Source organism: Siphateles boraxobius, unplaced genomic scaffold (genome assembly GCF_051911475.1).
Source record: "Siphateles boraxobius isolate OS27281-9 unplaced genomic scaffold, OSU_SipBor_1 66, whole genome shotgun sequence".
Lineage (NCBI taxonomy): Eukaryota > Metazoa > Chordata > Actinopteri > Cypriniformes > Leuciscidae > Siphateles > Siphateles boraxobius.
In genome coordinates this window covers 8,507,501-8,535,146 of record NW_027509193.1, presented here as the reverse complement: position 1 = coordinate 8,535,146, position 27,646 = coordinate 8,507,501, and the positions used below count along the sequence as shown (strand labels likewise).

Genomic DNA, 27,646 nt, shown 5'->3' with positions numbered 1-27,646 from the left:
AGTGTTAAACACCATAGAGGTAATACAAATCACAAAATAATGCAGTAAGCAACTAAATAACATAATGTGCAACATAGACACTTCAATGTCCATAACTGATAACAATAATAAGATAAACTAACTAGGAGGTAGCTTTTTTTAATTAATTTTTATTTTACTTGGGCCTACTATGGGGTTTTAAGCTTCATTTTAACAATAGGCTCACTCTGTATTTTGCATGATTTTTTATTCTGAGTTATTGCGCCCTTTAGTGGACAAAACCCAAACAACTATCAACACAGACCAGACGCCTCAAAAACAATGGTTAGGACTACTTCAAGGAAGTAATTTGATCATTTATGGTCATGTGACCCAGTAGCTACTCGTGATGCTCGTGATTCATTTGAAAGCTAGATGGCAGGAGAGTTCGAGTTATTTTACAAACAGAGCAATTCAAGTTGTTTTGTTTTGTTCGTGATATATTTCACACATGTTTGTTTTACGTTTCAGGTAAGAAATGTGTTAGGTAGGCTTGACCATAATGCAGGGTCCAAAGATGAGACGGCAATTCAAGTTGAGAGCAGAGAAATACACTCACACACATATTTAACGCATATTTTGAAAAAAAAAAAATTGAATAAAATGTATATTTATAACAGCAATAAGAAATTTCTGTCCTATACAGCTATTCAGCGAATGGACACCGTGCTGCGTTGTCATGGGAATATCCCAAGTGAAGATAATGAGGACATTTTAAACTAAAAAAATATTAAACTATTTGAATCACGCTATCCAGTTAAATCTCTCTTAGCCTATATTCTTTAGGATGCTGTGTACGAAATGCCTTATTCTCGAACTAATAAGATTAGTTATTGAGATCATTTATAATATCAATAACTAATCTTATTAGTTCGAGTTTCAGAAATTCAAAATCATGCAACACAGAGCTCTGCACAACAAGTAAAACAATAAAATTAGTTATTAATCTAAATATGAACTAAATAAGACCACATTGTGCTGCAGACTGTTATCAATGCAAATGGTAAAGGAAAATATAGGCTACCCAATTTGTTTTGCACATAAACACATTTAGGATATAAAGTGCCCATCACTGCAGCTCTCACACTGTACCTGAAAATAAAATAGATAAATGTTTGGTAAATTAGTACATCTAAAACATTTTAGAATCTAAGAATTTTTTTTAAACTTTCATTTAGCCTAAATAACAAAATTATTGAAAAATGCTGATGATCACTGGTGCTGGCTTCGTATTAATGTGTGATCACTTTTGCTGGCTTCGTATTAATGTGACCGTGAACAGTTTTCATTACTGCTATATATCTTGGTATGGTAAAAATGAACATAAATAGTCAAAAACCTTACATGAAGTTCTCACGCAAGTAGTAAAAAATGATGGGCGTGTTCGGGGTGACAAAAATTGCGCATTATTGATGTGCGCATGCGCAGTAAGCCTTAGGAGAATACGGGTAGGAATGTCAGGACACCTGTTCGCCTGTAGTGATGTCAGATGCGTGAACGAATCGTCCTTTTTAATTGCATATTTATAATGAACGGGTTTAGAAAGGATTTGACTGACGGGTTAAAAAAAAGGTTAATGAACGTACTTAAAAGTTACTTAACCTATAGAAGAAATGGTATAAATAAAATGTACTGTAAATATATGACTGCTAATACACAGGATTGTCTTAAAACGTGCAACTGTAATCCAAGAAGTGCACATTTATTTTAGCATTCGCATATGTAGCCTATGTAGAACGGTGACGCGTAACATTATATGAAAATCCTTAAAAAGAAGGGAGGAGGGGACGTAGAAAACCTAATGCACGCCTGGGGCTGTTTCTAAACCGGGTTTAGTTTAATTGGACATCATTACGTAATACGTATTGAACTTAGAACGGGTTAACATTCGCTTTCCCTACATCACTTCCGCATACTTTACTGTTTATGAGCCAGTTTCATTTAGTCCCATTCAGGCGGGAGATTTGGAAACAGCTATTTCTATTTCTGACCTGCTCGTATCAAGTACAGAAATATACAAATTCTTCCAGACAGCTCGCCCCGACAGGTACGTAAGAGTCAAATATGCAAATGTTGCGTTTAATGCCAGCAAAAATCGGTACAAAACCTCCAGCCTATTCAGTTGGAGAAGTGTGAGGAATTGATTCGAAATGATGTATTTGACACACTATCTGTTGTGTTGTTTTATTCTGCATGATATTGCAAAGTTGCCAAACGTACTTTATGCCACCCTGTAAAACTGTGAATTAACAGGAGACCGCGGCCAAATGGAACAGTTAAATTTTATGACGAATGAAGAGTTGCTGCTTTTTCTCCACCGCAAGAAGACGGAGATTTCGTGCATAGAACAACCGCACGCATTATTCACTCAGCTGCGTGACCACGACCTGATGACGGAGCAACTGTTTCAGGCACGAAGACGCCCACCCCCTACATACCCTCTTTCTCTGACTAAACCACCCATGCCTGACAGCATCTGTCTAGTAGTATCTCTTTTATAGTCATTCATGTTAATATGTATGTCATGGTTTGATGAACATGATCATTTTTGGTTATGTACCATGCAATACCATGCTTTTTGGATATAATTATAGTTCTGTTTCAGGACATTTGTCTATCTTTAAATCTATTCATTGATAATAATACTTAGAAATTTTTTATTGAGCATCACATCAGCATATTAGAATGATTTCTGGAGGATCATGTGACTCAAGACTGGAGTAATGATCAGCTTTACATCACAGGAATACATTACATTTGAAAATATAGTCAAATAGAAAACAGTCATTTTAAATTGACACAATTTTACTGTTTTTATTGTATTTTTGTTCAAATAAATGCAGCCTAAGAGACTGCATTTAAATGAGCAGATCAATGAGCATAAGAGACTTATATATAAAAAAAAAACATGTTACTGACCCCAAACTTTTGAACTGTAATGTATATCAAAATACATTACCATGATATTATCATCTGTTACCATCACTTTACAACAGTACATCCTCTTTTAAAAGCTGGTGTGTAAAAGCAAATTCATTTACTTATTTTGCAGATATGTTACTGTAAGCACTGTGACGTCTGACCATACTTCTGTTTTCTTTAATGTCTTTCTGTGTTTTTATCTGTAGAAGGTGAAAGGGATGCGCTCTCGTGAGCAGAAGCAGACGCAGAAGCGCATCTATGAGGTTCTGGACCGGCTGGAGAAGGAGAAATCTCAGTGCATGCATCAGTTCTGGCACTGTGTGTTTAAAGATCATATCCTGCAGCTGTACCCGACACTACGCCTGCTCAGAAACAGCCTGCTGGACGGTCAGTGCGTTTCACTGTTATCAGCTTAGAGCGATACTAGGCTCATGCTGTATTATTAAACTATTACAGATGTGTTCATATTTACAGCAGTGTTATTTTAGTATCTTTAAGATTTAAGAATCTTAAGAAGATCAAGAGTTTCAGTCTTAGTATCTTTTCATTCTCAGGCTCCTTCAAATTCTATGAGAATCCTACGGATGTTGAGACACAGGCGGAGAAGTGTGAAGGAAAGGGGGAGAAAGGAAAGGAAAGGAAACGCACGCGAAAGAGAAATAAAGATGATAGAAATAGCGAGGATAGTGATGGTCCGGGTCCTTCCTCTGTTTCCACACCCACTAAGAAGAAGAAGAAACCATCATTCTGTGAGTCCCAGAAACAACAGCAGGTCCAAGTTCGCTGGTGTCTTATGCCTGTATGATATGTGTCTCTTTCCGTTCTCTCCCTTTCTCAGCATCTCCTGTGAAGAAAGGAGAAGAGCCAGACATTTGGAACTATCCTTTACATAAAACTACCCTGCCTGTAAACTGTGGGGATAAAGTGGGCACTCTTTATCGGGACAAACTGCCTAAAGGTTCACCATCTTTACATTTTTTCTATAATTCATTACAGTATGTATTTATCATACTGTTTATGGGTCTGAATGCATGCAAACTTTCTCTCCTGTAGGGGAGAAGTGCATTTTTTCCAATAAACGCTGGTTCACCCCATCTGATTTCGAGAAGTTTGCCGGGAAGGAAAGGTGCAAGAACTGGAAACTCAGCATCCGCTGCAGAAACACAACGCTTAAGAAACTCATAGAGGTAAATAATGCAGGCACTTGCAGATAGTAAAATAGTTACAGATATGGATCTTTATATTTGCTGGAAACACATTGTCTGATGCAGAAGTACTTTCATTTATATATTTTAACTTAACCTTTATTGTTTCGATAGATAGCCTAAATTGTCTATGTGATATTGAGCTATAGATTAGGCCTGTAGTATAATATTGGCTCATTTTTAGTCAATTTTAATTGTAATTAAAAATTAAATTTCAGTTAGCTAGAAATAAAAATGTATTTTATTGTCTGAACCATTAACATTGTCAATAGTGCATTCGTTTACATTTATTACGCTCCTTCTTAATAAAAGTTGTTGTATGGGAAACATACCCGTTTAAACCTGTATAAAAAGGCTGTGTTACGACCCTTCTTAGGTTTTAGCCGTCTAGGGTGTTAGAAGGGGAACATTAATCATCCCTCGACAATAATTACCAAAAGAACACTGGGAAGTGAGTGAAGCAAAGGCAGTAGAATGCTTAAGGGTTTTTATTCCTGGCCACAACCGGTCAAAAAGATCTCTCCATAAAATATATGTATTTCACAAGTACATATACTTATAAAAAAAACAATTCAAACAAATAATTGCCAATCAATAAAGTAACATAAACATACCAGCAAATTATATATTAATTCTGGGAAAGGAAAAGGGCAACTGGACAGTGCCAACTCAAAGAAATGAATAAAAAGAAAACAATCTTTCTTACCCGTTTTTAATCTAACCTAACTAATCAAAATAAAATGTAGAAAAGAAAGATCTTCGACGTCCGCGACGTCGTATGCTTCCCTACTCTAACTAACCAAAACAAAAATACAACGGTGGAACTTGTCCCTAAATCTAGTGTGTTTAAACAAAGAAAAATACTACATGTGCACAATGTATGTCACGTGACATCTTACCTGACCCTTTTCTTTATCCCGTTTTAACAAAGCATCAATACTCAATTCCAGATAACGAGTAAAGGAGTTCAGGTTACAGAACTAACACTGATTCACATGACAAACTTAACATAAACGAACTGATTAAATAATCAAACAAATGTCAACACAAACATAACAAAGAACTAAGCAAATGGTTGCAGTTCACAAAACAAAAGGCTGGCCACATCAATCGCGTTCAGGTGCTCCCTTATAGTTCCCGCATTTCCTGATGATCCCCGTGATTGGATCGCTCTTTCTCTCTCCGCAGAGATGAGCCAATGAGTGTAACCAGCACAACCAATCAGCGCTTCATCTGCGAAAGAGAAAGTAGACCACGGCAGCAACACAAAGAAATACAGAGACACACAAAGTCGCAGTCTCTTGTAATCACCTTTATTCGTAACAGGCTGATTTAAGCCAATAAATAATGGCAGAATGATCATGGGACCCCACATTATTTGTAGTTTGTCTACCTGTTGTTACAAACAAATACATTTTATTAGAATTTCTTTATTCTTTTATTTTACATTATATCAAATTATATATATTGCATTGATATCATTTAATATATAAATAATTATCAATTATATTAATAATATTTTTAAGTTATATTAGTAAGTTATTGGCCAATATTTCCATGTTTATGCATCCCACAATATACAATATATATGAACATAAATCTAACATTTGTAACAAATGTAAAGTTTTTGTTACTTCACTCATGAACAAATCGCCTGACGAAGGAGAATCCAAAGAAACACTTTAATATAAAGGAAAATAAACATGTAGGAGATCACGGAGCAACAGAACTAAGACGAAGGAGAATTCACAGCAGTCACAAATTATCATTGTTCAGCGAATTTTTGCAGGCAAAAATTCAGCCATTTCACTGGAAATACACGCAATCGGGAATGTCACATGAGGGTGAAAGATTTCCCTACACAGAATTCACTGCGTTGACATCCCTACTCTAGTAATGGAGGATAAACCTTTTTTACCCTGCAAAACTTTGCTACTGTGACTGCACTTTGAGGCCACATCCACACGAAGCCAGAGCTTTCCTTATCCAATCTTTTTTTTCCCCTCATTCTAATTTTTCATGTCAAGAAATATCTGTGTACACACAAAACCACTGAAACCGATTCAAAACGATGCAGTATACATGGCAGACCAGTATGTGGCGTTGTAATTCTGCCACAGAGATACACTATAAACAGAGAAGAAGACTTGGAGCATGCGCATAAACCATGTGCATTATATACAATAATATTAGACTCAATAGCTTCTTCTTCTTTTTTTTTCACCAAGAACTTTATTGAACAATATAAACAAATATAAATGGCCTGGTACAAAATATGAAATTCAATGACAGACAAGCATCATAGCATAAGAAAGAAAATATAAAAAAATAAAGAAGTAAAAGAGGCTCAGTAGCTTCTGCTGCACAAACACAAGCATGTAGTCCGCAGTTGTTGTTGCTGTTACGTGACGTAGCGGTGTCTGACTAGGGTCGACACGTAGGGTGATGACATCATCGTTTCACAAAATATACTAATTGGCTGTACACACAAAAAACGCAGGGTTGTCATTTTCAGATTTATCGACTCTGGGACCCGGTTTAAAAAAATAGTGGTTTCAGGCTCCCAAAACGCCGGATCCGTCTAGACGAAACGCCGATACGATGCACATTTTTTACTTTTATACAGCTAAATGCGTCTCCGTGTGGACAAGGCCTTAGTGTGAGGGAAAATGCACCTTTTGCTTCTTTAAAAAAAAAAGCAACAGGAGTACAGCACATATTTTAGTACCGACCATCTGAGATTAAAACATATGAGGAAAATAAGTAGTTACATAAAATACAGCAGACCCCTCAGATACATGTGTGATCTGACATCACTTCCCTTCTCATTCTTTCAGGAGAAGCATCTTCAGTCTCCACCCATGGAGAGGAGAAAGAGGAAATGTGCCCCAAAAGTACTTTGTCTATCCGTACAATGTCAGGTTTTGTTTTTCCTGTTTTTCCTTTGAAATCCATTATGTTGACTCTGTTCCTTCCTGCAGAGCTTGAAAGAGATATTTCCTGTCAGCTCGACCGAGAGCTCCAGCACAGGTGAGCACCGATAATTCTGACTCATTCACACACGCTGTTTGCTGTCTGTCTGAATGCAGCCGTGTGTTTTATTCCTCAACACTCAGAAACCAGCGCCGCTTCGGATGAGGAAAGTGATTTCCAGGAACTGAGAGAGAGAGGAGGAGGAACAGAGTTTAGAGTGAGGGTTGAGGATGAGGAGGAGGAAGAAGAGATGACAGAACTGACTGTTTTCCAAGCTCCCTCTTTACCAGTCACCTGCGTTTCACTTACTGGGACTCTATGCAAAGACCGGTTCGCATCAGGTACGTTACTGCAGTCTGTGCAGAACTCAGTATGCAGTTTGTTTTATCTGTATCGAAGGTTTGAGTGGGAAGTGTGTTTATGTTTGCTTTATGATGCAGGGAGTCGAGGGAAGTGTATACGGACTGAGGAAAAGTGGTTCACTCCCGAGGAATTTGTCAAGGAGGAACCAACTCTCACTGATGGACACTGGAAAAAAGATATACTGTGCCATGGAAAAACTCTCAACTTTTTACTCAAGGTATCAAACTGGATAGAACATAGAATGATACAAAAGAGAAAAACCATCATTATTTATCTATGTATTTGTTTATTTATTTGTATTTATTTGTCATTTTTAGAAAGAGATCCTACGCATCCATTCTCTTCTGTGCGAATGTGTGAAATGCAGTGATGAACCAGAAGACCTAGTAAGAAACATCTCCAGCTGACATGTCTGTCATTCACAATCAGTCATGTTAAAAATAATGAATGACATTCACTTGAATTCTTGTTGAATGTGTGCGTTAATCACACAAGCCATTACTGAGGAAGGATTGTAATTAAAATCTCTTTCATAAACTAAAGATAGCATGAATCTTATGAAAAGTCCAAATATTTTATTTTATGAATTTTCACTTATTTTTAGTATCCTTACTTGCCCTTTTTTGCATTGTGATGTTAGTTTCATGACAATTAAGCAAATTCCCTCATTCCCTTGACAAGGCATTCTTGTTACAGTAAAACTGAAGAAACCCCCATTATTTCTATTATAATCTGTTGATATTCATGAAAGTATTCATGGATTATGGGAATATTTTTGATTAAAATATATTTTAGATTTTTTTATTAATATTTTTGATTGCTGATTAAAAAAAACTTGAATGCAGTAGAAAAAACACTGTACATACATATATAATATGAGAATATGAGTATCTAAAACGTATCGAGGATTACAGAACCACCCCACCCCCGAACAAACAAACAAACAAATAAACTAACATTAGCTTAGTTTTCTGTATCCAAAATGCAATTTCTTTTTCTTTTCACTTTTGTGATAAAAATATAAACATTAGAGCAAAATGCCTTTGAGCTTATTCCTGTGATAATGATAACAAGTTATATCATGTTGTGTTGTCCTGTGACTAGAAGGCGCAGGAAAATGATGATGAGTGTTACACGTGTCACTCTGGGGGAGATCTGGTGTGTTGTGACGAATGTCCACGAGCTTTTCATTCACACTGTCACCTACCAGCTGTAGATGAAGACTCAACTGGGTGAGAGACAGAAAAACATCAAACAAAATCATTAACTCAGCAAGTATGTGTGTTGTATATGCATCCTTCTGTATATGTGTGTGTGTGTGTGTGTGTTTGCTTGTAGGGAATGGATTTGTACCTTTTGCGTGTTTAGAACCAGTCAGCAATGGCGTGACTCCAGTAGCATGACTGAACAAGAAGCTTTAAATGCCCCTGTGTCGCAATACAGATTGGTAAACAGACACACACACACACACACTTGGGACCTTAATATAAAGGATAACCACAAACATTTAAGCTGTCTACATAGGCTGCTCTCTAGGTTTAGAAACAGAACAATAATTTATGGACTTCATTTTGGGTGTGTGTGTTGTTTGTCTTCTTTAGCACTGCCACTATCTCCTGTTACATATGTACAATGAGGACACCCAGAAGGTGTTTGTAAAAAATCCATGCCAAACAGTAAGATGTCTCCTTATTTCAGCCTGCGCTCTTTTACAACCACTCCAAAAAAAATCTTTTTTTCTCATGCCATCTCTTAAATTAATTTAATGTATTTAGAATTTGATTATAAATAGAATAATAGGGAATTCAAGTTGGTGAACTTTACATTTAAAATTGAGAAAACTAAATAAATAAAAAAGATTAACCAGAATTGTTTTAACTTCCAGGTGTCCAGATACTCTCAGTTCATATCTCAGCCAATGTGGCTAGACAGAATAAAGCTAAAGATGGCAAGTGACACGTATCAGACGGTTGGAGCGTTCGTCTCGGACTTTCAGCTCATTTTCAGGAATTGCAGCACATTTAATAGGGTAAGATTCCCTGAAACACACAGGACATAATTAATAAATAACCAAAAAACAAAACAACAACAACAAAAAAAAAAAGATAAAACAGATCAAACGCTCATTAAAATGTAGTTGTTTTGCAATGTCTTATATATGGACGTATATATCTTGGACATTATTGATGATTTTTGTGATTAACATTATATTTAGGACACTTGTTTTTTTGTTTGTGTTTTTTTTTTTTACAGTTGTTTTGTATTTTGTTCTCTTTTGATCTCTTAAGGACAATGTGTTTGGGCAAATGGGTGCCAGCCTGAAGGAAATGTTTGAGAAGGAGTTTAAGAAAATCTTCAATATCCAATAATAGCTCAACAACCCCCCCCCCCCCCCCACACACACACACACACAGCTTTGAATATGCATTAAATTTCATTATAATCTATGTAAGATAGATAATATTTCTTATCTTGCAGCTGTACATAGGACAAGTAGCTTGAGAATGCATGGATGGAATATTTCATATATGACATGGTTGCTGTGCAATACAGCACATCTGTTTTTCTGTAATGCCATCGTTCCATTGCAGGTATTATGTCGTTCTCAGCATGGGTTACGAATGGCAATTTGATTATGTCTGCACACAGGGTGTCCGCGGGGTCTTAAAAGTTGATAAATCAATTAAGAGAAAATTAAGGCCCTTAAAAAGTATTAAAAAGTCTTAAATGCCATTTTCCAAGGTATTACATTTTGTATCATCTTTTTGTTATGTAGCTATATTTGTCCAAAGAGGTTGTATGCTAAAGTTTGCCTGAATTTAATCATTGCGTCTGCGCAGGCCAGCTGACAGTCTTGCCTGGGCCCGGGACAAGATAATCTTAGATGGGCCCCCACCCCCCACGATTTTTTTAATTTTTATAAAACACCATATACTTTTACCCAAACTGAATAATAAAAACACGTTTAAAGGGGTACATTTTCTATAAATGACTTCATTTTCTTTTCTGACATAGCCTACTACAGTTCTTGTTAAAACACAGACATGCAAAATCTGTTCATTTTGGGCACTTTTTGTGTGAAATCATATTTATTTTTTGTCCATCAAAAGTGTGCTTTCACTTTTAATTAAGCATGAGCAGCGCAGCAAAAATAGACTCGGATCTGGCCCATTATCTGTTCACGATGATGACAGTGACGCATTTCAGCCGGCTTTTTATTTCTCGTCTCCATAAAAATATCTAGTAGTAAAGCTAATGCAAGGGCTAGAAATCAATGAATTCTTTGCTAATACTTCCTCGTCATCATGGAGAGCGCAGTTCGCACCGCTTTCTCCTTTCCACGAGCGCGTGCTCTCCCGTGGCGTCTGTCGTTGCTATGCAACAATGAACTTAGGCGCGTCACTATTATGAGCTAATATCCAAAATATGTCCATATGTGGGTCTTTTCTCCTTTCTTATCAACAAGTGGATTTACAGCTACCACATCAGCAGCACCGCCGGTCGCAATGTCTCAGCACTTTTATGAAGAGGACGCAACTGCACGCGCTTCGGGCATGCACACGCAACAAGTACCAGGTTTGAGAAAACCTAGTACTGTGGCGTGACGTTAACAAAAAAAATAGTACCGACTTGGTACCGAAGTACCGGTTCTTCGACAACACTCAAAAACGTTGACTTGTGCTGACCGGACATTTTGAGCGTAACGTTATCCTATTGAACTTCAAATCAAATGACAACATCAAATTTTGATCAGTGGCCAAACCATTTTTGTTTTTGGGGTGGGGGGGTTCTTGACCACTATTTCAAGGACAATTAGGAAGAAAACAAATAAAAAGCTTTTATGTAACTCAAATATTAGATATTTTTTCCACAAATATGCCTATTTTATTTATTTTTTAACAATTATTCCATAATTTAATGAGGGCCCAGTTTAATGTGATTTCTCATTGTGGTGGTGATATTATAATAACTCAGTAGCATGAATTAATTTGATTAAAGGTAGATCAATTTTGTAAAATAATTTTCATCCAAGTAATTCCAAACTTCGCGAGGCATGCGCCAACATTATTTGATCAAATACTATCAACACGCTCCACAGCGCCACCCAGTGCATTTAATTATAACTGCAAGTTAATGCTTGGGATTTATCATGGATTCACAGCATTTTCGGCAGCAAAGCAACCCAGTAAAATTCGAATATTATTTCATTTTTTCGAATAATAATTACAGATCGAACATTAGTGCACACCCCTAGTACTGACACTATGACTACTGACACGTGGTTATCACAGGTAAACTGTAGGTGTTATGGAAGTGTACCACAAAATAGCTATGGTTTGAAGACAGTTATAAGAGTTGGTGTTACAAATAGCCTACGTCTTTTGAATATATTTTGTGAACTCATTGCCCCTTTAGCTCGGAGATGATTATTTTCACTCTTCAATAAGTTTTGTCAATTGTTTTGTTTATTGGTCTTATTCTGGTTTCTCTTTCTACTAAACCTTGCATTGAGTTAGTCACTCAATTAATTATCTTGTGCTTCATGCCTACTGAATTGTTGCACTGATAATTATCACATATTAAGACTGTTTAGTTGTGCTATCAATCAATATACAAATGTAAGGAGTCGCCTATGTAATGGTTAAAACTTGAAGTGGCGATGAGGTCTTAAAATGTATGGACGGTGTCTTAAAGGGTATTAAATGTAATTCCATGATTCCTGTGTACAGAAGATCTGCTACTATCCGCTTTTTCTCTTCCTCCAGCCGATATAATCTGATCTCACCATCATTAGTTGATAGAAAAGTTGATAGAAAAGTGTGGCAACATCTCCGAGACGCTTGAAGAAACCTTCCTGCAGAGATGCAGTGTTTTAGACACTTGTGTAAAAATGTTGTAAAGTTAGAATGCTTTCAAATATAATGTCATAAATAGATTTTATTTATCAATTAACTTCTATTAACTAAATGAAATCAGTATTTGGTGAGACCACTATTTGTGTTTAAAACAGCTTTTGTCCAGGTAAACTTGCTCATAGTTTTTCAGGGAGCTTTGCAGGAAGGTTTCTTCAAGCGTCTTGGACTTCTGGATTTAGTCTGTCTCTGTTTTTTCTGTTTCTTCATGAAATCCCAGATGGACTTGATGATGGTGAGATCAGATCTATGGGTGGATCTTACCGACTGTTGTCAGACTCCTTGTGCATATAAAAATCTCACTGGATTATTAGAATTAATGGCAAAAGAAAAAATGTTTGGAAATGTAAACTGAGATTTCCTTTGGACACACTAAAGCAAAATATATAAATAACTGCCTTAAAACCATTTTTTGGTGGAAAAAACTAAAGTGCCTAACATGTCTTTTGCACAGTACTGTATTTCAGCATTATGTGTGATTTTATTCTTTTACCATTTTCGTTTTTATAAATAAACTATTATCTTTATTTGAAAAGTTGTAGAATATTTTTTTGTTCAGAAAGTCTTAAAAACTTACTTTAAATTAGTTAATGTATAAACGTTGTCATGAATTATTGATATATAATTTTTTCACAGTGTTGGAGTAAGATTCACTGAAACACAGAACATTCAGTAATTAATAAAGCACCAATTAAAAAAAAAAAGATCAAATGCTTTCCACAGATTTACTGATGACACTGATTTACTCATCATGACAGGCCTGGTCTGGTAAGTAAACTCATCAAAATGTTATGTATGGTTTCGCTATAGACATTATAGTCTGGTGAAATAGAAAGAAGGCTTTCATTAAATATTACATTTACATTATATAAATTCAGTGCAGGGTAGTAACTGATTACATGTGATCTGGATTACGAAACCAGATTACAAAACTTTAGTACTTCTAGATTATATTACTTTTTAAAATGCTTATAATCAGATTACAGTTACTTTTTATGGATTACATTATTACATATTATTCACACAATGGTGGTAAACATCATAATTTATTGATTTTGAAATATGCTGTAGCTGTGTACAATGCGACCGAGCTTGAGTCCCGGCTTCTCAAGCCAACATCCAAAAAACAAACAAAAACATTTTTCATTTCTAAGAGATCCTTTTGGGTGTCATACCATTTAGCTTTGATTATATTCAAAGAATATAGAATGGCCATGTAAATAAATGTGTGATGCTTCTAAATGAGGGGACAAAAGCACCTCTCATTACATCATGTATGAGATGAATAATTATGCAAGTTACTAAACAATGCTGATAGTTGTGAAACACTATTCATATTCAATGATCTTCACTAATTATGGATCTAAACAAAAGTCTGGTCTGGACAAAAACATTTAAAACCTGGAAAACTTTGTGTAATTAATTGCTGGTGTCCTGACATGCAGGTAAACAAATTCAATATTAATATTTTTAGTGTTCAATCTTCAAAGTTCAATTTTATTTTGATTGTTTTAATTTTCAAATGATTTACCAATTTTAATTTTATTAACCCCAGTTTGGGAAACCCTGGCACAATGTAATGCTGACCGCCATCCTCTTCAGTCATACACGCCCCCTTCCCCGACCCTCGCGTGCTTCTCCCACAGTCCCACTCCCAGAGTTCTCAGCCTGGTATCTTCTCGTGCAGCAGAGCACCCCGCAGCTGAAGAGTTTGGGCTAAATATCAAGGTAATGCGTTGCTATTAATGATGTATTAATTTGTATTTTAATTTGTGTTTTGTTGAAAAGGGTAGCCCGTTTTCCAAGTTGCAACTTGAGTATAATGTTATCTGGTTAAATGCTTAAAAAATGCATGCTTTTAATAAGTCTTCTACTTTGTAGCTTTCGCCGTTTTTGCATCAAAATCAAAATGTAGAGACTCACAGAGAACATACATATTATCTACTTGTAAGTGAATATTTATATATAACACAATTATTGTATCTTTTTTTAAAAAACAAACAGTCCAATGTGCAAGTTTCTGTTATGTTTGTTGGTCGTTCACAGAACTTATTTTGTCATTCCTCAGCGCTGCTTTTCCGTCGTTGTTCCATGTGCACGTGTTAGAGAGACGTGGTCTCGCGTATTTTGCAGCGTCTCGCTCATGTGTTCTGAAATCTCGCTACTCAAGTTAAAAGTTGTTCTACTTTCCAAAAAAAAAAAAACGCGCGAGAGAACTTCTAAGTTAGTGTGACCAGACACTTCCGGTGTTTAGTGCACTCACTGCACTGCCCTGCCCAACTGTGCCTGCAAAGAGCCAGATCAGAAGCTTATTTTACCCAACAGTGTGGACAGCAGTCACCTGGTTCGTCATCCACAAAGAATTTAAAGAGATATTCACCCAGAAATGAATTCTGTCAAAATGTACTTACCATCAAGTTGTTCCAAACCTGTATGAGTTTCTTTCTTCTGTTGAACGCAAAATATGGTATTTTGATGGATCATCGTCCATTGATTTTATATCAGGGTAATGATAAAGTTGCCTAACCCATTACACAAATATGCAAGACACTAGATTTAAATAAAAACAAGTTTTGGCCGATCTGGCCTTTTAAACTAGTGAGGGTCAGTAAATAAATATCCTCACTTGTCAGATTGTCATAATATTTCACTATACAAGTGGAGACATTTGGCCCTCACAAGTAAAGCTAAACCTGTACAGTCCACACACACACACACACTTTATTTATTTATTTTCCATTTAATCCTTGTAATTATTTCCTATTCAGTAAATCTCAAACTACTGGAAAAGTAATGTAAATGTCTTGATTAAAAAGACTGGGATCCCTGAAGAATATTCAGCTATTAAAACTTCTGCAGTCCTGTGAATTATTTGTAATTATAATTATTTTAGGTTGCCTACTTATATTATTCTGTGAAAACCTTTTAGGCCAGGTCAATGTCTTTTCCGTGTTTTACTGGTAAATTTGGCTTTTCCTTTAATTATGCCCAAAGATAAATGTTTATGATTGAATCTGTACATATCTCTCATAAAAAAATAAATGTGCTTGTGTTTGCCTAAACTATATAAAGGAATCCAAATCATTATATTTAGATATTATTAAAGTTACATTTTGACGACACAAAAAGCTCTAAAATGTTACAACCAATTGTGAATATCCACGACTAAATGATGGCTATGTTTTAGAGACCCACATAACAGGAATGTATACATGGATCGGGGCAGCGCTTCAGAATCTCACTGGCTGAGCGAGATGGAAAAAAGTAAAGGAAGACGAAGGGAAAAAAGAAAGATGAATCAAAAAAATGATAACAAGAAAAAAAAAGCCAGAACTTGTAACAAATCCAGGCTTCCAGGTAAGCAAACACCAATGATATCTAGAATGCATATTTTCAACTTTGAATTAAAACGAATGAAGTTGAGGTTCATTCGCAGATTCAGTCAAGTAAACTAAATATGACATAACATTTGCCTTTCATAGACCTGAAGAAGATGAATGTTGCATCAGTTACGAAGCAGACTAATCCAGAATGTGAAGTCAAGGAAAACTGCTCAGAAACAGGTTTTAGTAAAGATGAGAGAAGAAAGACAATGAAAAGATGCTCAAACATCTTTGCTCAAAACACAGATGTTTTTCAAGAGGTCAGAGATAAGAAACAACTGGTTGTTCGTTGTGGAAAAATGGCAGGTTCTCTTCACAGAATAAAGTATGACACTGGTAAGTTTTGGGGAGATTTATGTTTTACATTGTGTGAGAAAATTAAATTGCATGTTTAGTTTTTAAAGTCAAATTGTTGTTTATCTCTTATGTACATGTACAAATATGTACATGAATGCTAGTCTACTGCGATTCAAATGTTTTAATAACAGACCTACATGTATTTTTTCGGTAGCACTTTATTTTACAGTCCTGTTCCACACGTGCATTCTGTGTGCACCCATTTATATGTTCTGTATCATGTTTCTCTGTCTTAAGGAGAGAAGTGTATTTCATGTAAAGGGAAGTGGTATAGTCCCAGTCAGTTTGAGGCGATTGGAGGGAAGGGGCGTCACAAGAAGTGGAAGTTTAGCATCTATTACTGGCCATCAAAAGGCTTTCAACAAGTGCAACTACTGAAACTCATAAAGGTATGTATGTGTGTATGCAGTCTGGATGTTTGGCTGGCATATGTGTAATTTACGGGTGGGACATGTCCCCACCACTTTATGCCAGGGTCAATATTGTCCCCGCCACTTTTTTTAAACAACTCGCTACATGGATATACCTAATGCAAAGGAAACCTTTCCAGTTGACGTTCATATGTGTTAAATAAGAGTCCATTTGCCAATCTATCTCTCAATGCCGTTGCGGAGACTGTATTCTTTCCAGTGAAATCACAAAACAAACTGCACACGAACTTATCCCTGCTCTTGATATAAAATCATTGATGAACATCTCTGATTTTAATGAGGGGGTAAAAACTATAAGAGGGAGGATTAGATTACTACCAGACCATTAGGGAATACAATATGCTAATTGTAGATCTATGAATTTATTCATTAACACGTGAAGAATCTCGGGACTAACAGTATATTGCATTATACATTTAGTAGATGTAAGAATGAAACTATCACATTAAACATAAGTTCTCAATGTACTATTGAAGTTGATTTCTGGACATCATAATGTTATTTATTCCTGTCTGATATAGCACCCCCCCCCCCCCCCCCCCTGCTTTAAAAAAAAAAAATACAGCACTGATGGATGTTATGAATTTGGTACATTTTATGAACATATTTGAATAGATCCACCTATTTTACTGATCCTCGTCTGATTTAAATGAACTCTTCTGTTTTTCTTAGAGCGGGGTTCTTCCAGAGTTTGGACACCTAAGGGAGTCCTTTAGACAGGTATATACATGTTATATACTGTAACAAAACAAAAATAATAAGTCCATTAGCCATTAAACAAACCATATTCACATTATTTTATAGTTCAAACCGACATTACAGATTTGTAATCTGTGAATTTTCTAATTTTTCCTTGTTTGCCTTATAGATTTCATAACAAAAATTATGACCCATTGAGGTATGGCATGCTTTATTATCACTACCATTTTATTTGACCATAGGTGAAGCAGAAAGACAAAAGCCGTGCAAACTCTGGGCAAAATATGACGAGGAGAAATGAATTGGTAAATGCCTTAAAAGGTTTTCCAGAGTCCTGGAAAAGATTATTTGCCAAGACTGTTTCAATACCTGTGTGTGGAATTAAAAAGAACACACTGCAGAGGGAAACAATCCAGCCGGGTGAGTTTGAATAAGTATCTGTACATTGTCTTTTAAAGCCCACTGCTACTTATGGTAGCAAAATATATGGGAGAGCATTGCTATAATGTGACTATATCAGATTAGGTCGCGGGTCAGAGTTCATCTTTTAGGTGGTACTAGACTCGTGTACAGCCATTACTAAAAGCCATTGATTCTAGTTTATAAAGTTATAAATATGGATATTTTTCTTACAAAAATCTTCAGAAGGCCTTTATTAACCCCCTGGAGCTGAATGGATTACTAAAAAAAATCAAAAAAAAATCACTCATTCTACTCACTCCCATTATAAAGCTTGGAAGAGTCAGGACATTTTTTAATACAACTCCGATTGTGTTTGTCTGAAAGAAGAATGTTATATACAACTAGGATGGTTTGAGGGTGAGTAAATCATGTGCTAATTTTTTATTTTTGGGTGAACTATCTCTTTAAGCCAGGCTGCCAGGAGTCTAGATAGCTTTGCCAATGACTGACAATTTTGTCAATGTGTTTTTAATAATTAAAAAAAAAAAAGTTGTGCGTGATCATCTGCATTAACTGACCCTAAAATGATTATGGCTTTTGCTTGTTTTCTACCACAAACAGACAGTTCTTCAGATGAATCCGAATCTGTTGCCGAAAGAGTCAAAATGGTGAGCTGTGCATTTACAGATAAATTGAAAAACAACATTATTATATTATTGTATAGGTATTATATTGTAAGTGAGTTTAGCATATATATGATGATGATTATGATAATGATGATAATGATAAAATATTTTTATTAATATTATTGTTGTTGAAGGGATGTCATAAAAGCTGCAAACTCTGCTTAAAAGCCTACAGTTGAATCAATAACTATAAAACATATATTAATTATTCTGCAAAATAACAATAAAAGAAGCAGCAATATGGCACTGGGGGAATTCACCTCAAGTTCTGTGGTAGTCATTTATATCCCAAATAACTTAACTTTAACTTTATCCTTCACCTTAACCCTCAGTTACTGAAATGTACCCAGATATTGTGGCCACATATCCTCTATTAACAAACAGACATTAAGCATTACTTAAATCTTATTCTTTCTTTTTCATAACAGAACAGGAGAGAATCTGTGATGTCAGCTGAAACCATCAGTAAAAAGACCACAGAACCAGTTGGATCTACTGCCAGTGATAGTTAGTGAGCTCTGCAAATTTCCTTTATATATATATATATATATATATATATATATATATATATATATATATATATATATATATAGGTGCTGGTCATATAATTAGAATATCATCAAAAAGTTGATTTATTTCAGTAATTCCATTCAAAAAGTGAAATTTGGATATTATATTCATTCATTACACACAGACTGATATATTTCAAAGGTTTATTTAATTTAATTGTGATGATTAAAACTGACAACTATGAAAATCCCAAATTCAGTATCTCCGAAAATTAGAATATTACTTAAGACCAATACAAAAAAAGGATTTTTAGAAATGTTGGCCAACTGAAAAGTATGAACATGAAAAGTATGAGCATGTACATCACTCAGTACTTAGTTGGGGCTCCTTTTGGCTGAATTACTGCAGCAATGTGGCGTGGCATGGAGTTGATCAGTCTGTGGCACTGACAAAACTGACAAAAGGTCATTGCTAAAGAGGCTGGCTGTTCACAGAGCTCTGTGTCCAAGCACATTAATAGAGAGGCGAAGGGAAGGAAAAGATGTGGTAGAAAAAGGTGTACAAGCAATAGGGATAACTGCACCCTAGAGAGGATTGTGAAACAAAACCCATTCAAAAATGTGGGGGAGATTCACAAAGAGTGGACTGCAGCTGGAGTCAGTGCTTCAAGAACCACCACACACAGACGTACGCAAGACATGGGTTTCAGCTGTTGCATTCCTTGTGTCAAGCCCCTCTTGAACAAGACACAGCGTCAGAAGACAAAAAGGACTGGACTGCTGCTGAGTGGTCCAAAGTTATGTTGTCTGATGAAAGTAAATTTTGCATTTCCTTTGGAAATCAAGGTCCCAGAGTCTGGAGGAAGAGAGGAGAGGCACAGAATCCACGTTGCTTGAAGTCCAGTGTAAAGTTTCCACAGTCAGTGATGGTTTGGGCTGCCATGTCCGGTGTTGGTCCACTGTGTTTTCTGAGGTCCATGGTCAACGCAGCCGTCTACCAGGAAGTTTTAGAGCACTTCATGCTTCCTGCTGCTGACCAACTTTATGGAGATGCAGATTTCATTTTCCAACAGGACTTGGCACCTGCACACAGTTCCAAAGCTACCAGTACCTGGTTTAAGGACCATGGTATCCCTGTTCTTAATTGGCCAGCAAACTCGCCTGACCTTAACCCTATAGAAAATCTATGGGGTATTGTGAAGAGGAAGATGCGATACGCAAGACCCAACAATGCAGAAGAGCTGAAGGCCACTATAAGAGCAACCTGGGCTCTCATAACACCTGCGCAGTGCCACAGACTGATCGACTCTATGCCACGCCGCATTGTTGCAGTAATTCAGGCAAAAGGAGCCCCCACTAAGTAGTGAGTGATGTACATGCTCATACTTTTCATGTTCATACTTTTCAGTTGGCCAACATTTCAAAAAATCCTTTTTTGTATTGGTCTTAAGTAATATTCTAATTTTCGGAGATACTGAATTTGGGATTTTCATAGTTGTCAGTTTTAATCATCACAATTAAATGAAATAAACATTTGAAATATATCAGTCTGTGTGTAATGAATGAATATATTATCCAAATTTCACTTTTTGAATGGAATTACTGAAATAAATCAACTTTTTGATGAAATTCTAATTATATGACCAGCACCTGTGTGTGTATGTATATATATATATATATATATATATATATATATATATATATATATATATATATATATATATATATATATGTGTGTGTGTGTGTATATACAGTGTGTGTATATATACAGTGTGTGTATATATATATATATCATTATGAACTTTCTTTTTCAAAAAATTCCCAATTGTTATTAGACTATGAAGGTCTGAGACTTTCACTGGTTACTTTCACATCTCTTGTTTCTGCTTCTCATTAGAGTAAGAATATTTAAATATTGCCAGTGTATATTACTGCATTTAGAGTGCTACAATTGCTGTTTTTTCCTTTGATGTATATTCAAATTTCAGACTTTGTTTAACCTACTTGTGCATGCTTTAAACTCATCCTCATGATTGATCTCGATCAGATCATTTAAGTTATATCTGTTGTATGATATAAGAACCATTGATGAATATATTTAATAGTAGCTTGTGCCAATTTGTTAAGCTTTTAAAATTTTTTTTATCAAATGTAGCGCAGTGTTTGCTGGTATTAAAGAGCAGGGTGACTGATAATTAATTGTGTTTGTATTGTTACATGAATCATACTACAATGAAATGTTTTTAATTCACACTCTTTGTCCTTCCCCAAACCAAGATCCACTTTATTCACATCCTGTTGATGCTTCAGAACCTGGAGTCTCTCCTGTCGTAGACGTAGAGGAGGCCGTCCAGACCACAGATGACCCAGCCGGAGCAGGACAGCTCAGCGTCAACGCTTCCCCTGCTGAATGGCAGAACACTGTTGCTTCTGAAGAGACTCGGGAAACAAGGCAGCTGCAATTATATGAACTTCTGGAAAAACAGTTTAACACCATCAACAACACCCTGCAATCAATTGATTTGTCTTTAAAGAAGCTGGTGGAAAAGCAGTCACATGACACACTGCCACAAAACCTCAGTATAACACCTGCTGTTATAGAAAATCCTCAGATTCACTCCTTAGTCAAGCAGGAGTAAGTCACAGATGTTGTAAGGACTTGAGTGGTTTTAGGATCGAAATGATCGGCAAAGATTTGAGATTAAACAAAAGTAGGCCAGTACTGATGAAGTAGAACTGTGGTCTGAGAGGCTGTGATTAGATATGTATACATCTTCCCTAGGTAACTAATACACCAATTTCTTTTTAATGTGCAAGGGCCAAGAAAATAAACCCCAAAATCCCTTTTGATAATAATGTACTGTATTTGTCACATTACAACACGAAAAACAAAATTTGTTTCTTTTCTGTAAATGCTTGAGGCTAATACAGTCATAGTCTCTGAATGTTTATTTACTATTCTGTCTATTCTTATCTCTGTTTCTGGCCTGTAAACCTTCAGACTTTTTCAAAACAAAGCTTTTCCAAGCCAATATTAAAATTTTGTCTTGACAACCATTGCTTTTCTATTTAATTAGTTATATTAATTTATTTTTAATTTCAATTTTTATTCTCCTAAAATTTTTATTCATTCATTCGTTCTGAAAAAAAAATCTCAATTCTGTTCTGAAAGATGCACAAGTCTTTTTCACCTTAAGATTATTTTATTTTCATTGTTAGTAATGAGGAACACAAAGTCAGAGCTGATGGAAGGTGTGGTTAGGTAGAGCATGTTAAAAGAAAAGGGACTTGATAGTGTGTACGTCATTATCTGAGAGAGAGAGCGAGAGATACAGACATAAAGTCGTGGACACAGCAAGGTGAGTACATTAATGTTATTGGTAGTAATAACAGTTTTAATGTGAGTATTTTCTGGTCTGATGTTTTCTCTTTTTTTTTAACTTTGTCACTCAAATTGCAAAACAGGAATGAGTCCAGGAAGTAACTTTCAGTTGATTCACATTAATGAAGTAACTTTCAGTTTTGTTTCAGTGTCAATACTCACTTTGAACATTCATTTGATCTCAGTCTCATTATAATCTGTAATGTCTTACGTATTTCTTATATGACTTGGGTGACTTCTGCAAACAAAACAGCATGGAGAATTCAGTCATTCATTAAAAGAATGTAAACAATATGGTGTCCATCAGATATGTCTAGAGTAAAAACTTAATTGGTTAACTTACCATACTTAATTTACCATACGGTGATTTCAATATTTACTATTATATTTAGACTTCAGTGAACTATTACAATAGTGTAGGTCAATTTATAAGCAATTTATTATGAAAATGTATATTTTGCATATAAGACAATACAGGTACATTTGTCGTATTGAAAGTTTTTGTGTTCAAATAAGTACTTTTTCCATTGAAATTATTCATAATTACACATTTAGGCAGCTAGTCAACATGATCATATTTAAAAGTGCAAAATGCATTTAATAAACAAAAACGATGATTTCCATGTAAAAACTGTATAATCAATGTTTTGTATGTTTGAGAACCACAGGTCAGGACATGGAGTCTGAGTCAGAATCTAAATCTGAATGGGATCCGGAGAGCAGCACAGACTCTCACAGTCTGAGTGAGAACGAGAGAGAACAAAAAGGAAAACGAGGGGGGGGAAGCAAGATAAGGAAACAAACTTGTAAGCAAACAGGACCATCCTCCTTATGCACACCCAACAAGAGCCAGGCCAAAGACCCTATTGAGCTTTCCAAATTACATAACATTACAAAAAATTTGATGAACTGAGGAGAGATTCATTAAAAAGCTTTGAGGCATAAGATTAACACTGCTCTGTCTCTAATATGGGCAATCCGAAGCTCATTCATGCCTCACATCTGTCCTTTATTTCAGACTCCAGACAGAATTTGAGACAAATAATTGAAAACAAACCTGAACTTCCCGTCACATGTGGAGATAAAGATGGCGTCCTTTATGTGGAGAAATATAATAACAGTAAGTACAGACACTAAAAGAAATTTAATTATTTAGTTAATTTAGAATTTAGTCTCTTGTTCAAGACAAACCTTATTCTGAAAGTTCAGAACACACCCAGATGCTCTGAAACATAAGTCCACAAGGCATTCGTGTATAAGGGTTTAATAAACTGTATATCAACTTCTGTTTTCAGTGGAGATGTGCATTTTTAGTGAAGGCCGGTGGTTCAAGCCCATTGAGTTTGAGATGTTTGGAGGAAAAGAAAGGAGCAAAAAGTGGAGGAACAGCATCTTTTACAATGGCACTCCACTCCAGGAACTCATTAAGGTGCATAAGAACAGTTTAATTACTAACAGTTTCAACCAATGCGCACTTAAGGTCATTTATAATTAGCATTCAGTAATTGTTAATATGCCCATAGGGGTTGATTTTATTAGGGAATTATTAGTAAATCCAAATGTTAGTGTCAGTTCAATTGAAACATTAATAATGTATCTGTGTTGATTATAAGCTGAGCACATCTTCTAGTTTTGACTTTTCTTTCTGTTAATAGGATGGTCTTCTTTCGCCGTTTAAGAAAATTCCAGTTCAGAATGAACAGGTTTGGCTGTTTTTGTACCTAACTAGTATAGAATATTTTTATTAGACATGTAAGATATGTTTGTAGAATAGCCAATGATATGAATGAACCTATGATTTCAGGCCTCTGTGATTTACACTGTATGCTGAACTTGCACCTACACATTGATATTAAAGGGGACCCATTGTGACCCTTTTTACAAGATGTATACAAGTCTCAGGTGTCCCCAGAATGTGTCTGTGAAGTTTCAGCTCAAAATACCCCACAGATAATTTATTATAGGCTACCATGTTGTAAATGACCATTTTTGAGTGGAAGGACATGTTTTCGTGCATGTATCTTTAATTGTAAATGAGCTGCTGCTCCTCACTCTGCTTTCCAGAAGAGGGTGGAGCCAACGTCTTGTGCCTCGGATACTCTGCCAAAAACAAAACGTTCGTTTTTGGCAGGGTATCAAAGGCACAAGCTATAGTTAGTGTATCAAAGACTTTATATTGGTAGTGTACTGTACCTACTGCTATATATGCTGTTAATATTGTAAGGGGTATACAGTCAAAGAACCAGAACCAGATATGAAGAATGAAGACCCAGAGTCAGAATTATAATAAATTCAAGAAAAGTTTTACTGAAGATAGTTTGCAGTTTCATTAGCAGAAGTCAGCTTCAAAACTCACACAGGAGTTTGTAGGCCGCCCCGCCTACTGTTACAAAGATCACAGCAGTTATACCATTTCCAAGGTCTAAGCTACGTCATTGCTTACAGGATGAATGATTCTCATTGGCTATGAAATAGATAAACACAGTAATTTTCCACACATATACAGATAGACGGAAGCATATCTCCATCGATTATGCAGCTAAAGTTAGGCACGTCGTGACCTTTCAGGTCGCAGATTTGGGTTACTGGGCGCCAGCATGCCCAGAACAACAACTCAGTCAATCTCCAATAATGCCAGTGGCTCCTTAACCTGTAACCGAGAAGACTAACACACACACTGACACACAGCTTTTCCATGGTTGGATTTGGCCAGGCTCTAACTATAAACAGGAGAGTATTCTCAAAACATCAAGATAGTGCGTTCTTTCTCTCAAGGAGAGCTAAACTTTAGGCTAAATGGAAAATATAGGCTTTAACTTAGAAATTGTCTTTTAAACTATAGATCCCTATACGTTTTAACACGTTGAAGACCTTTCTCAAACACAAAACAAGTCCCTATTTTATTTCTGGAATCCAGGCTGAATAAGCAAGCACTGTTACTGCATTCAGATAAAATATACTGACATTAAAGAATACATGAAAAGAACATTTCAGTAATCACACTGGTAAATTGTATAATAAAGTAAAATCTCCAGAGAAGACATTCAACTCATTTGATATTTAGAAGGAAAAATATTGATTAATACCTTAATTATAATCAATCATTACATATGCATTGAAGCAGCAGTGGATTCCAATCCACCCCTTCAATATGAATCAAACAACAATAGAAAAACAGAAAATAACTCACTGCTCTTGATTGAATAACTTAGTAGCTTTAATAAGAATGCATTTCTGACTTGAATGCTGATGTAAAATGCTGGCTTGGAGATAAACATGGAGGACTGTGTACAGCTCACTCAGGACGGGGTCTATGCTAATAAGGTAGAGTCCGTCAGCAGCCGTGGGCAGGGGCTAAGCATTTGTGACATCCCATTAAAAAAAGAGGAGTGGGTAGAATTTTACCATTATAGGGTGGTTGTGCACACACTGCCGACACGCATATGTTCAAACACCATGTAAAAGTGAATTTTAATTTTTGTTTTTTTTGGTTTACATGACCTTCAACATTTCTTAAAAAAAAAAAAACACTGAGTAACTTTGTGGTACAATTAAAAAATGTTATACAGTTGTAATCAAAATTATTCAACCTCCACTGCAAATCAGGTTTATTGACAAAATGTACAGACTTTCAGCTGTTTGCAATGAAGAAATCAAACAAAAGTAATTGAAATCCCTCAACACAACAAATGTTTCAAGTGCTTTCCCCAAATTGAAATGATTCAACCCCCTGAATAGAATCCCTCACAACAGCACAAACCTGCAAAACTGGTGTTGTCTCAAGCACACCTGATGCAACTAATCAAGGGCTTCATTAGTTGCATCAGTTGCTTGAGCTAGAACTCATGAAATATCCGAACTGGCTAGGTTTGTTGAGTCGCATTTGACTGCACGTTATAAATATGGCTGTCAGAAGACGTGCAAATTACGTGTTCAAAGTACCTCAGCTCCTTTCACAGTAAATGCTGCTCCACGCAAACACTGTGTCTGCATGTGCTTTTTGTTTAGGTTTCCATTAACGTGCATTTGGAAAGCAAAAAGTCGGATGCGGTTTTCTCAAACTCCATCTCTGCATGCTTTGAGTTTGGGTTGCTTATAACGTTCATCTGGGAATGCAGTGTGTGCCATTTCACAATATTTGTAACGTAACTCATTTGTAAATCTACACCAACACAGGAGAATACATAAATATGTTTCTAAATATGTGAATTGTTGTTCATCGTGATTTCAAAATGAAAGTTTAAATAAAAGTACTCTGAGTTTGTAAGGTTTTATGTGCACATGTTCTTGTTCAATAAATTATAGCGGCTGTTGCATTTCTATGGTACAGAAACGACCAAATATTAAAGATTAAGTGGACATTTGAATTAAATGTTGTTTGGTCAATATTAAACAAAGATTTGATCATGCTGTAGTGTAACAACAACTAACACCAGGCCATTGGCGCCCTCTGCAGGCATTTCTTATAGTACTTAATGTACATAAGTTATGTTTATATTAGTTTATATAATTTATTGTACATGGTGTATTATTACAGTGTTGTTCAATAAAACCCATATGATTACTTCAATGATCAGCCAGTTGATCCGAGACCAAACAGAAGAAAGGTGATCTAACAGTGGTCTGGTTAGATCTAGCGAATGCCAATGGATCTATCCCACACAATCTCATCCAGCTTGGACTTGACAATTACCACATCCCAAGTGTTATTCAAGAAGTGATCACCAGCTATCTAGGAGGGATCAAACTGAGATTTGCATCATCCCAGTGGACAACCAATTGGCAGGATCTCTGGAAGGGAATCCCAATGGGATGCACCATCTCCCTAATCCTCTTTATCATGGGCATGAACCTTCTAATAACAGCAGTGGAAGGCATAACCCACGGCCCTGTCCTGGAGTCAGGCATTATTAAGCCGGTTCTGCGGGGGTTCATGGACGTCCTAACAATAACAACTGTGACGCACGTCCAAGCAAGATGGGTACTGGAAATCCTGGACAACGTAGCCACTTGGGCAAGGTTGTCATTCAAGGCCAGGAAGTCTGGGGATCAGGAAGGGCAGAGTCACAAGTAAGTTTGAACTCTAAGTTCAAAGCGAGGTCATTCCATCTATTGAGGACAGCCCCATAAAGTGGTTGCGAAAGTGCATCACTGAAAGATGGTGGTAATGTTGCAGACCCAGTGAAGCAAACTGAAGAATGGTTGAAGAAGATCGACAGGTCCGGACTCCCCGGAAAATTTAAAACCCAGTAAATGGGCAGTCAGCTCAGTCATTCAACGGCTACAACCAGATTTCTGAGAAGGCAGGTTCAGAGAAGGCCCTATGGATCAGTGGCTTGTCTGGAGGAAGAAGAATTAAGCATATGCTGAAAAGAACTCTGCCTACAGTTAAGTATGTTGGGG

At 36.1% G+C, this 27,646-nt stretch overlaps 3 protein-coding genes and 1 long non-coding RNA gene across 8 annotated transcripts in view; 3 read left to right on the top strand and 1 right to left on the bottom strand.

The window, feature by feature from the left end:
- LOC143721541 (uncharacterized) overlaps positions 1–27,646 on the bottom strand; it is a 323,157-nt gene that overhangs the window by 45,567 nt on the left and 249,944 nt on the right. The window lies entirely within an intron of this gene.
- Positions 1,443–12,929, top strand: LOC143721527 (uncharacterized). The gene is made up of 16 exons (XM_077212020.1): positions 1,443–2,065; positions 2,272–2,429; positions 3,147–3,327; positions 3,495–3,689; positions 3,779–3,898; positions 3,994–4,127; positions 6,983–7,039; positions 7,127–7,175; positions 7,262–7,459; positions 7,559–7,698; positions 7,799–7,867; positions 8,586–8,713; positions 8,820–8,928; positions 9,083–9,157; positions 9,367–9,510; positions 9,770–12,929. The coding sequence occupies exons 1-16, from the start codon at positions 1,945–1,947 to the stop codon at positions 9,848–9,850; spliced, it is 1,959 nt and encodes a 652-aa protein (XP_077068135.1). The 5' UTR covers positions 1,443–1,944; the 3' UTR covers positions 9,851–12,929.
- Positions 14,001–21,918, top strand: LOC143721534 (uncharacterized). Its single transcript, XM_077212031.1, has 9 exons — positions 14,001–14,122; positions 15,582–15,751; positions 15,877–16,113; positions 16,372–16,523; positions 17,238–17,285; positions 17,507–17,684; positions 18,288–18,334; positions 18,781–18,859; positions 21,139–21,918. The coding sequence occupies exons 2-9, from the start codon at positions 15,607–15,609 to the stop codon at positions 21,498–21,500; spliced, it is 1,248 nt and encodes a 415-aa protein (XP_077068146.1). The 5' UTR covers positions 14,001–14,122; positions 15,582–15,606; the 3' UTR covers positions 21,501–21,918.
- Positions 22,103–27,646, top strand: part of LOC143721532 (nuclear body protein SP140-like protein) — a 12,770-nt gene continuing 7,226 nt past the window's right edge. For 4 of the 5 annotated variants that reach the window (XM_077212028.1, XM_077212027.1, XM_077212026.1 and 1 more), the window contains exons 1-5: positions 22,103–22,220; positions 22,912–23,049; positions 23,262–23,363; positions 23,539–23,672; positions 23,899–23,946. In XM_077212028.1, the coding sequence (XP_077068143.1) occupies positions 22,920–23,049; positions 23,262–23,363; positions 23,539–23,672; positions 23,899–23,946 (414 nt within the window). In that variant the 5' untranslated portion in view covers positions 22,103–22,220; positions 22,912–22,919. Of the gene's footprint in view, positions 22,221–22,903; positions 23,050–23,261; positions 23,364–23,538; positions 23,673–23,898; positions 23,947–27,646 lie in introns of all 5 variants that reach the window. The other variant, XM_077212025.1, reaches the window with a different exon arrangement.

Coding starts and splice junctions, on each gene's coding strand:
- LOC143721534 (XM_077212031.1), top strand. CDS start 15,607: ATGGATCGGGGCAGCGCTTCAGAATCTCACTGGCTGAGCGAGATGGAA. Junction 16,114..16,371: donor CAGAATAAAGTATGACACTG/GTAAGTTTTGGG, acceptor CTCTGTCTTAAG/GAGAGAAGTGTATTTCATGT. Junction 16,524..17,237: donor AACTACTGAAACTCATAAAG/GTATGTATGTGT, acceptor TGTTTTTCTTAG/AGCGGGGTTCTTCCAGAGTT.
- LOC143721527 (XM_077212020.1), top strand. CDS start 1,945: ATGAGCCAGTTTCATTTAGTCCCATTCAGGCGGGAGATTTGGAAACAG. Junction 3,328..3,494: donor CAGAAACAGCCTGCTGGACG/GTCAGTGCGTTT, acceptor TTTCATTCTCAG/GCTCCTTCAAATTCTATGAG. Junction 8,714..8,819: donor GTAGATGAAGACTCAACTGG/GTGAGAGACAGA, acceptor GTTTGCTTGTAG/GGAATGGATTTGTACCTTTT.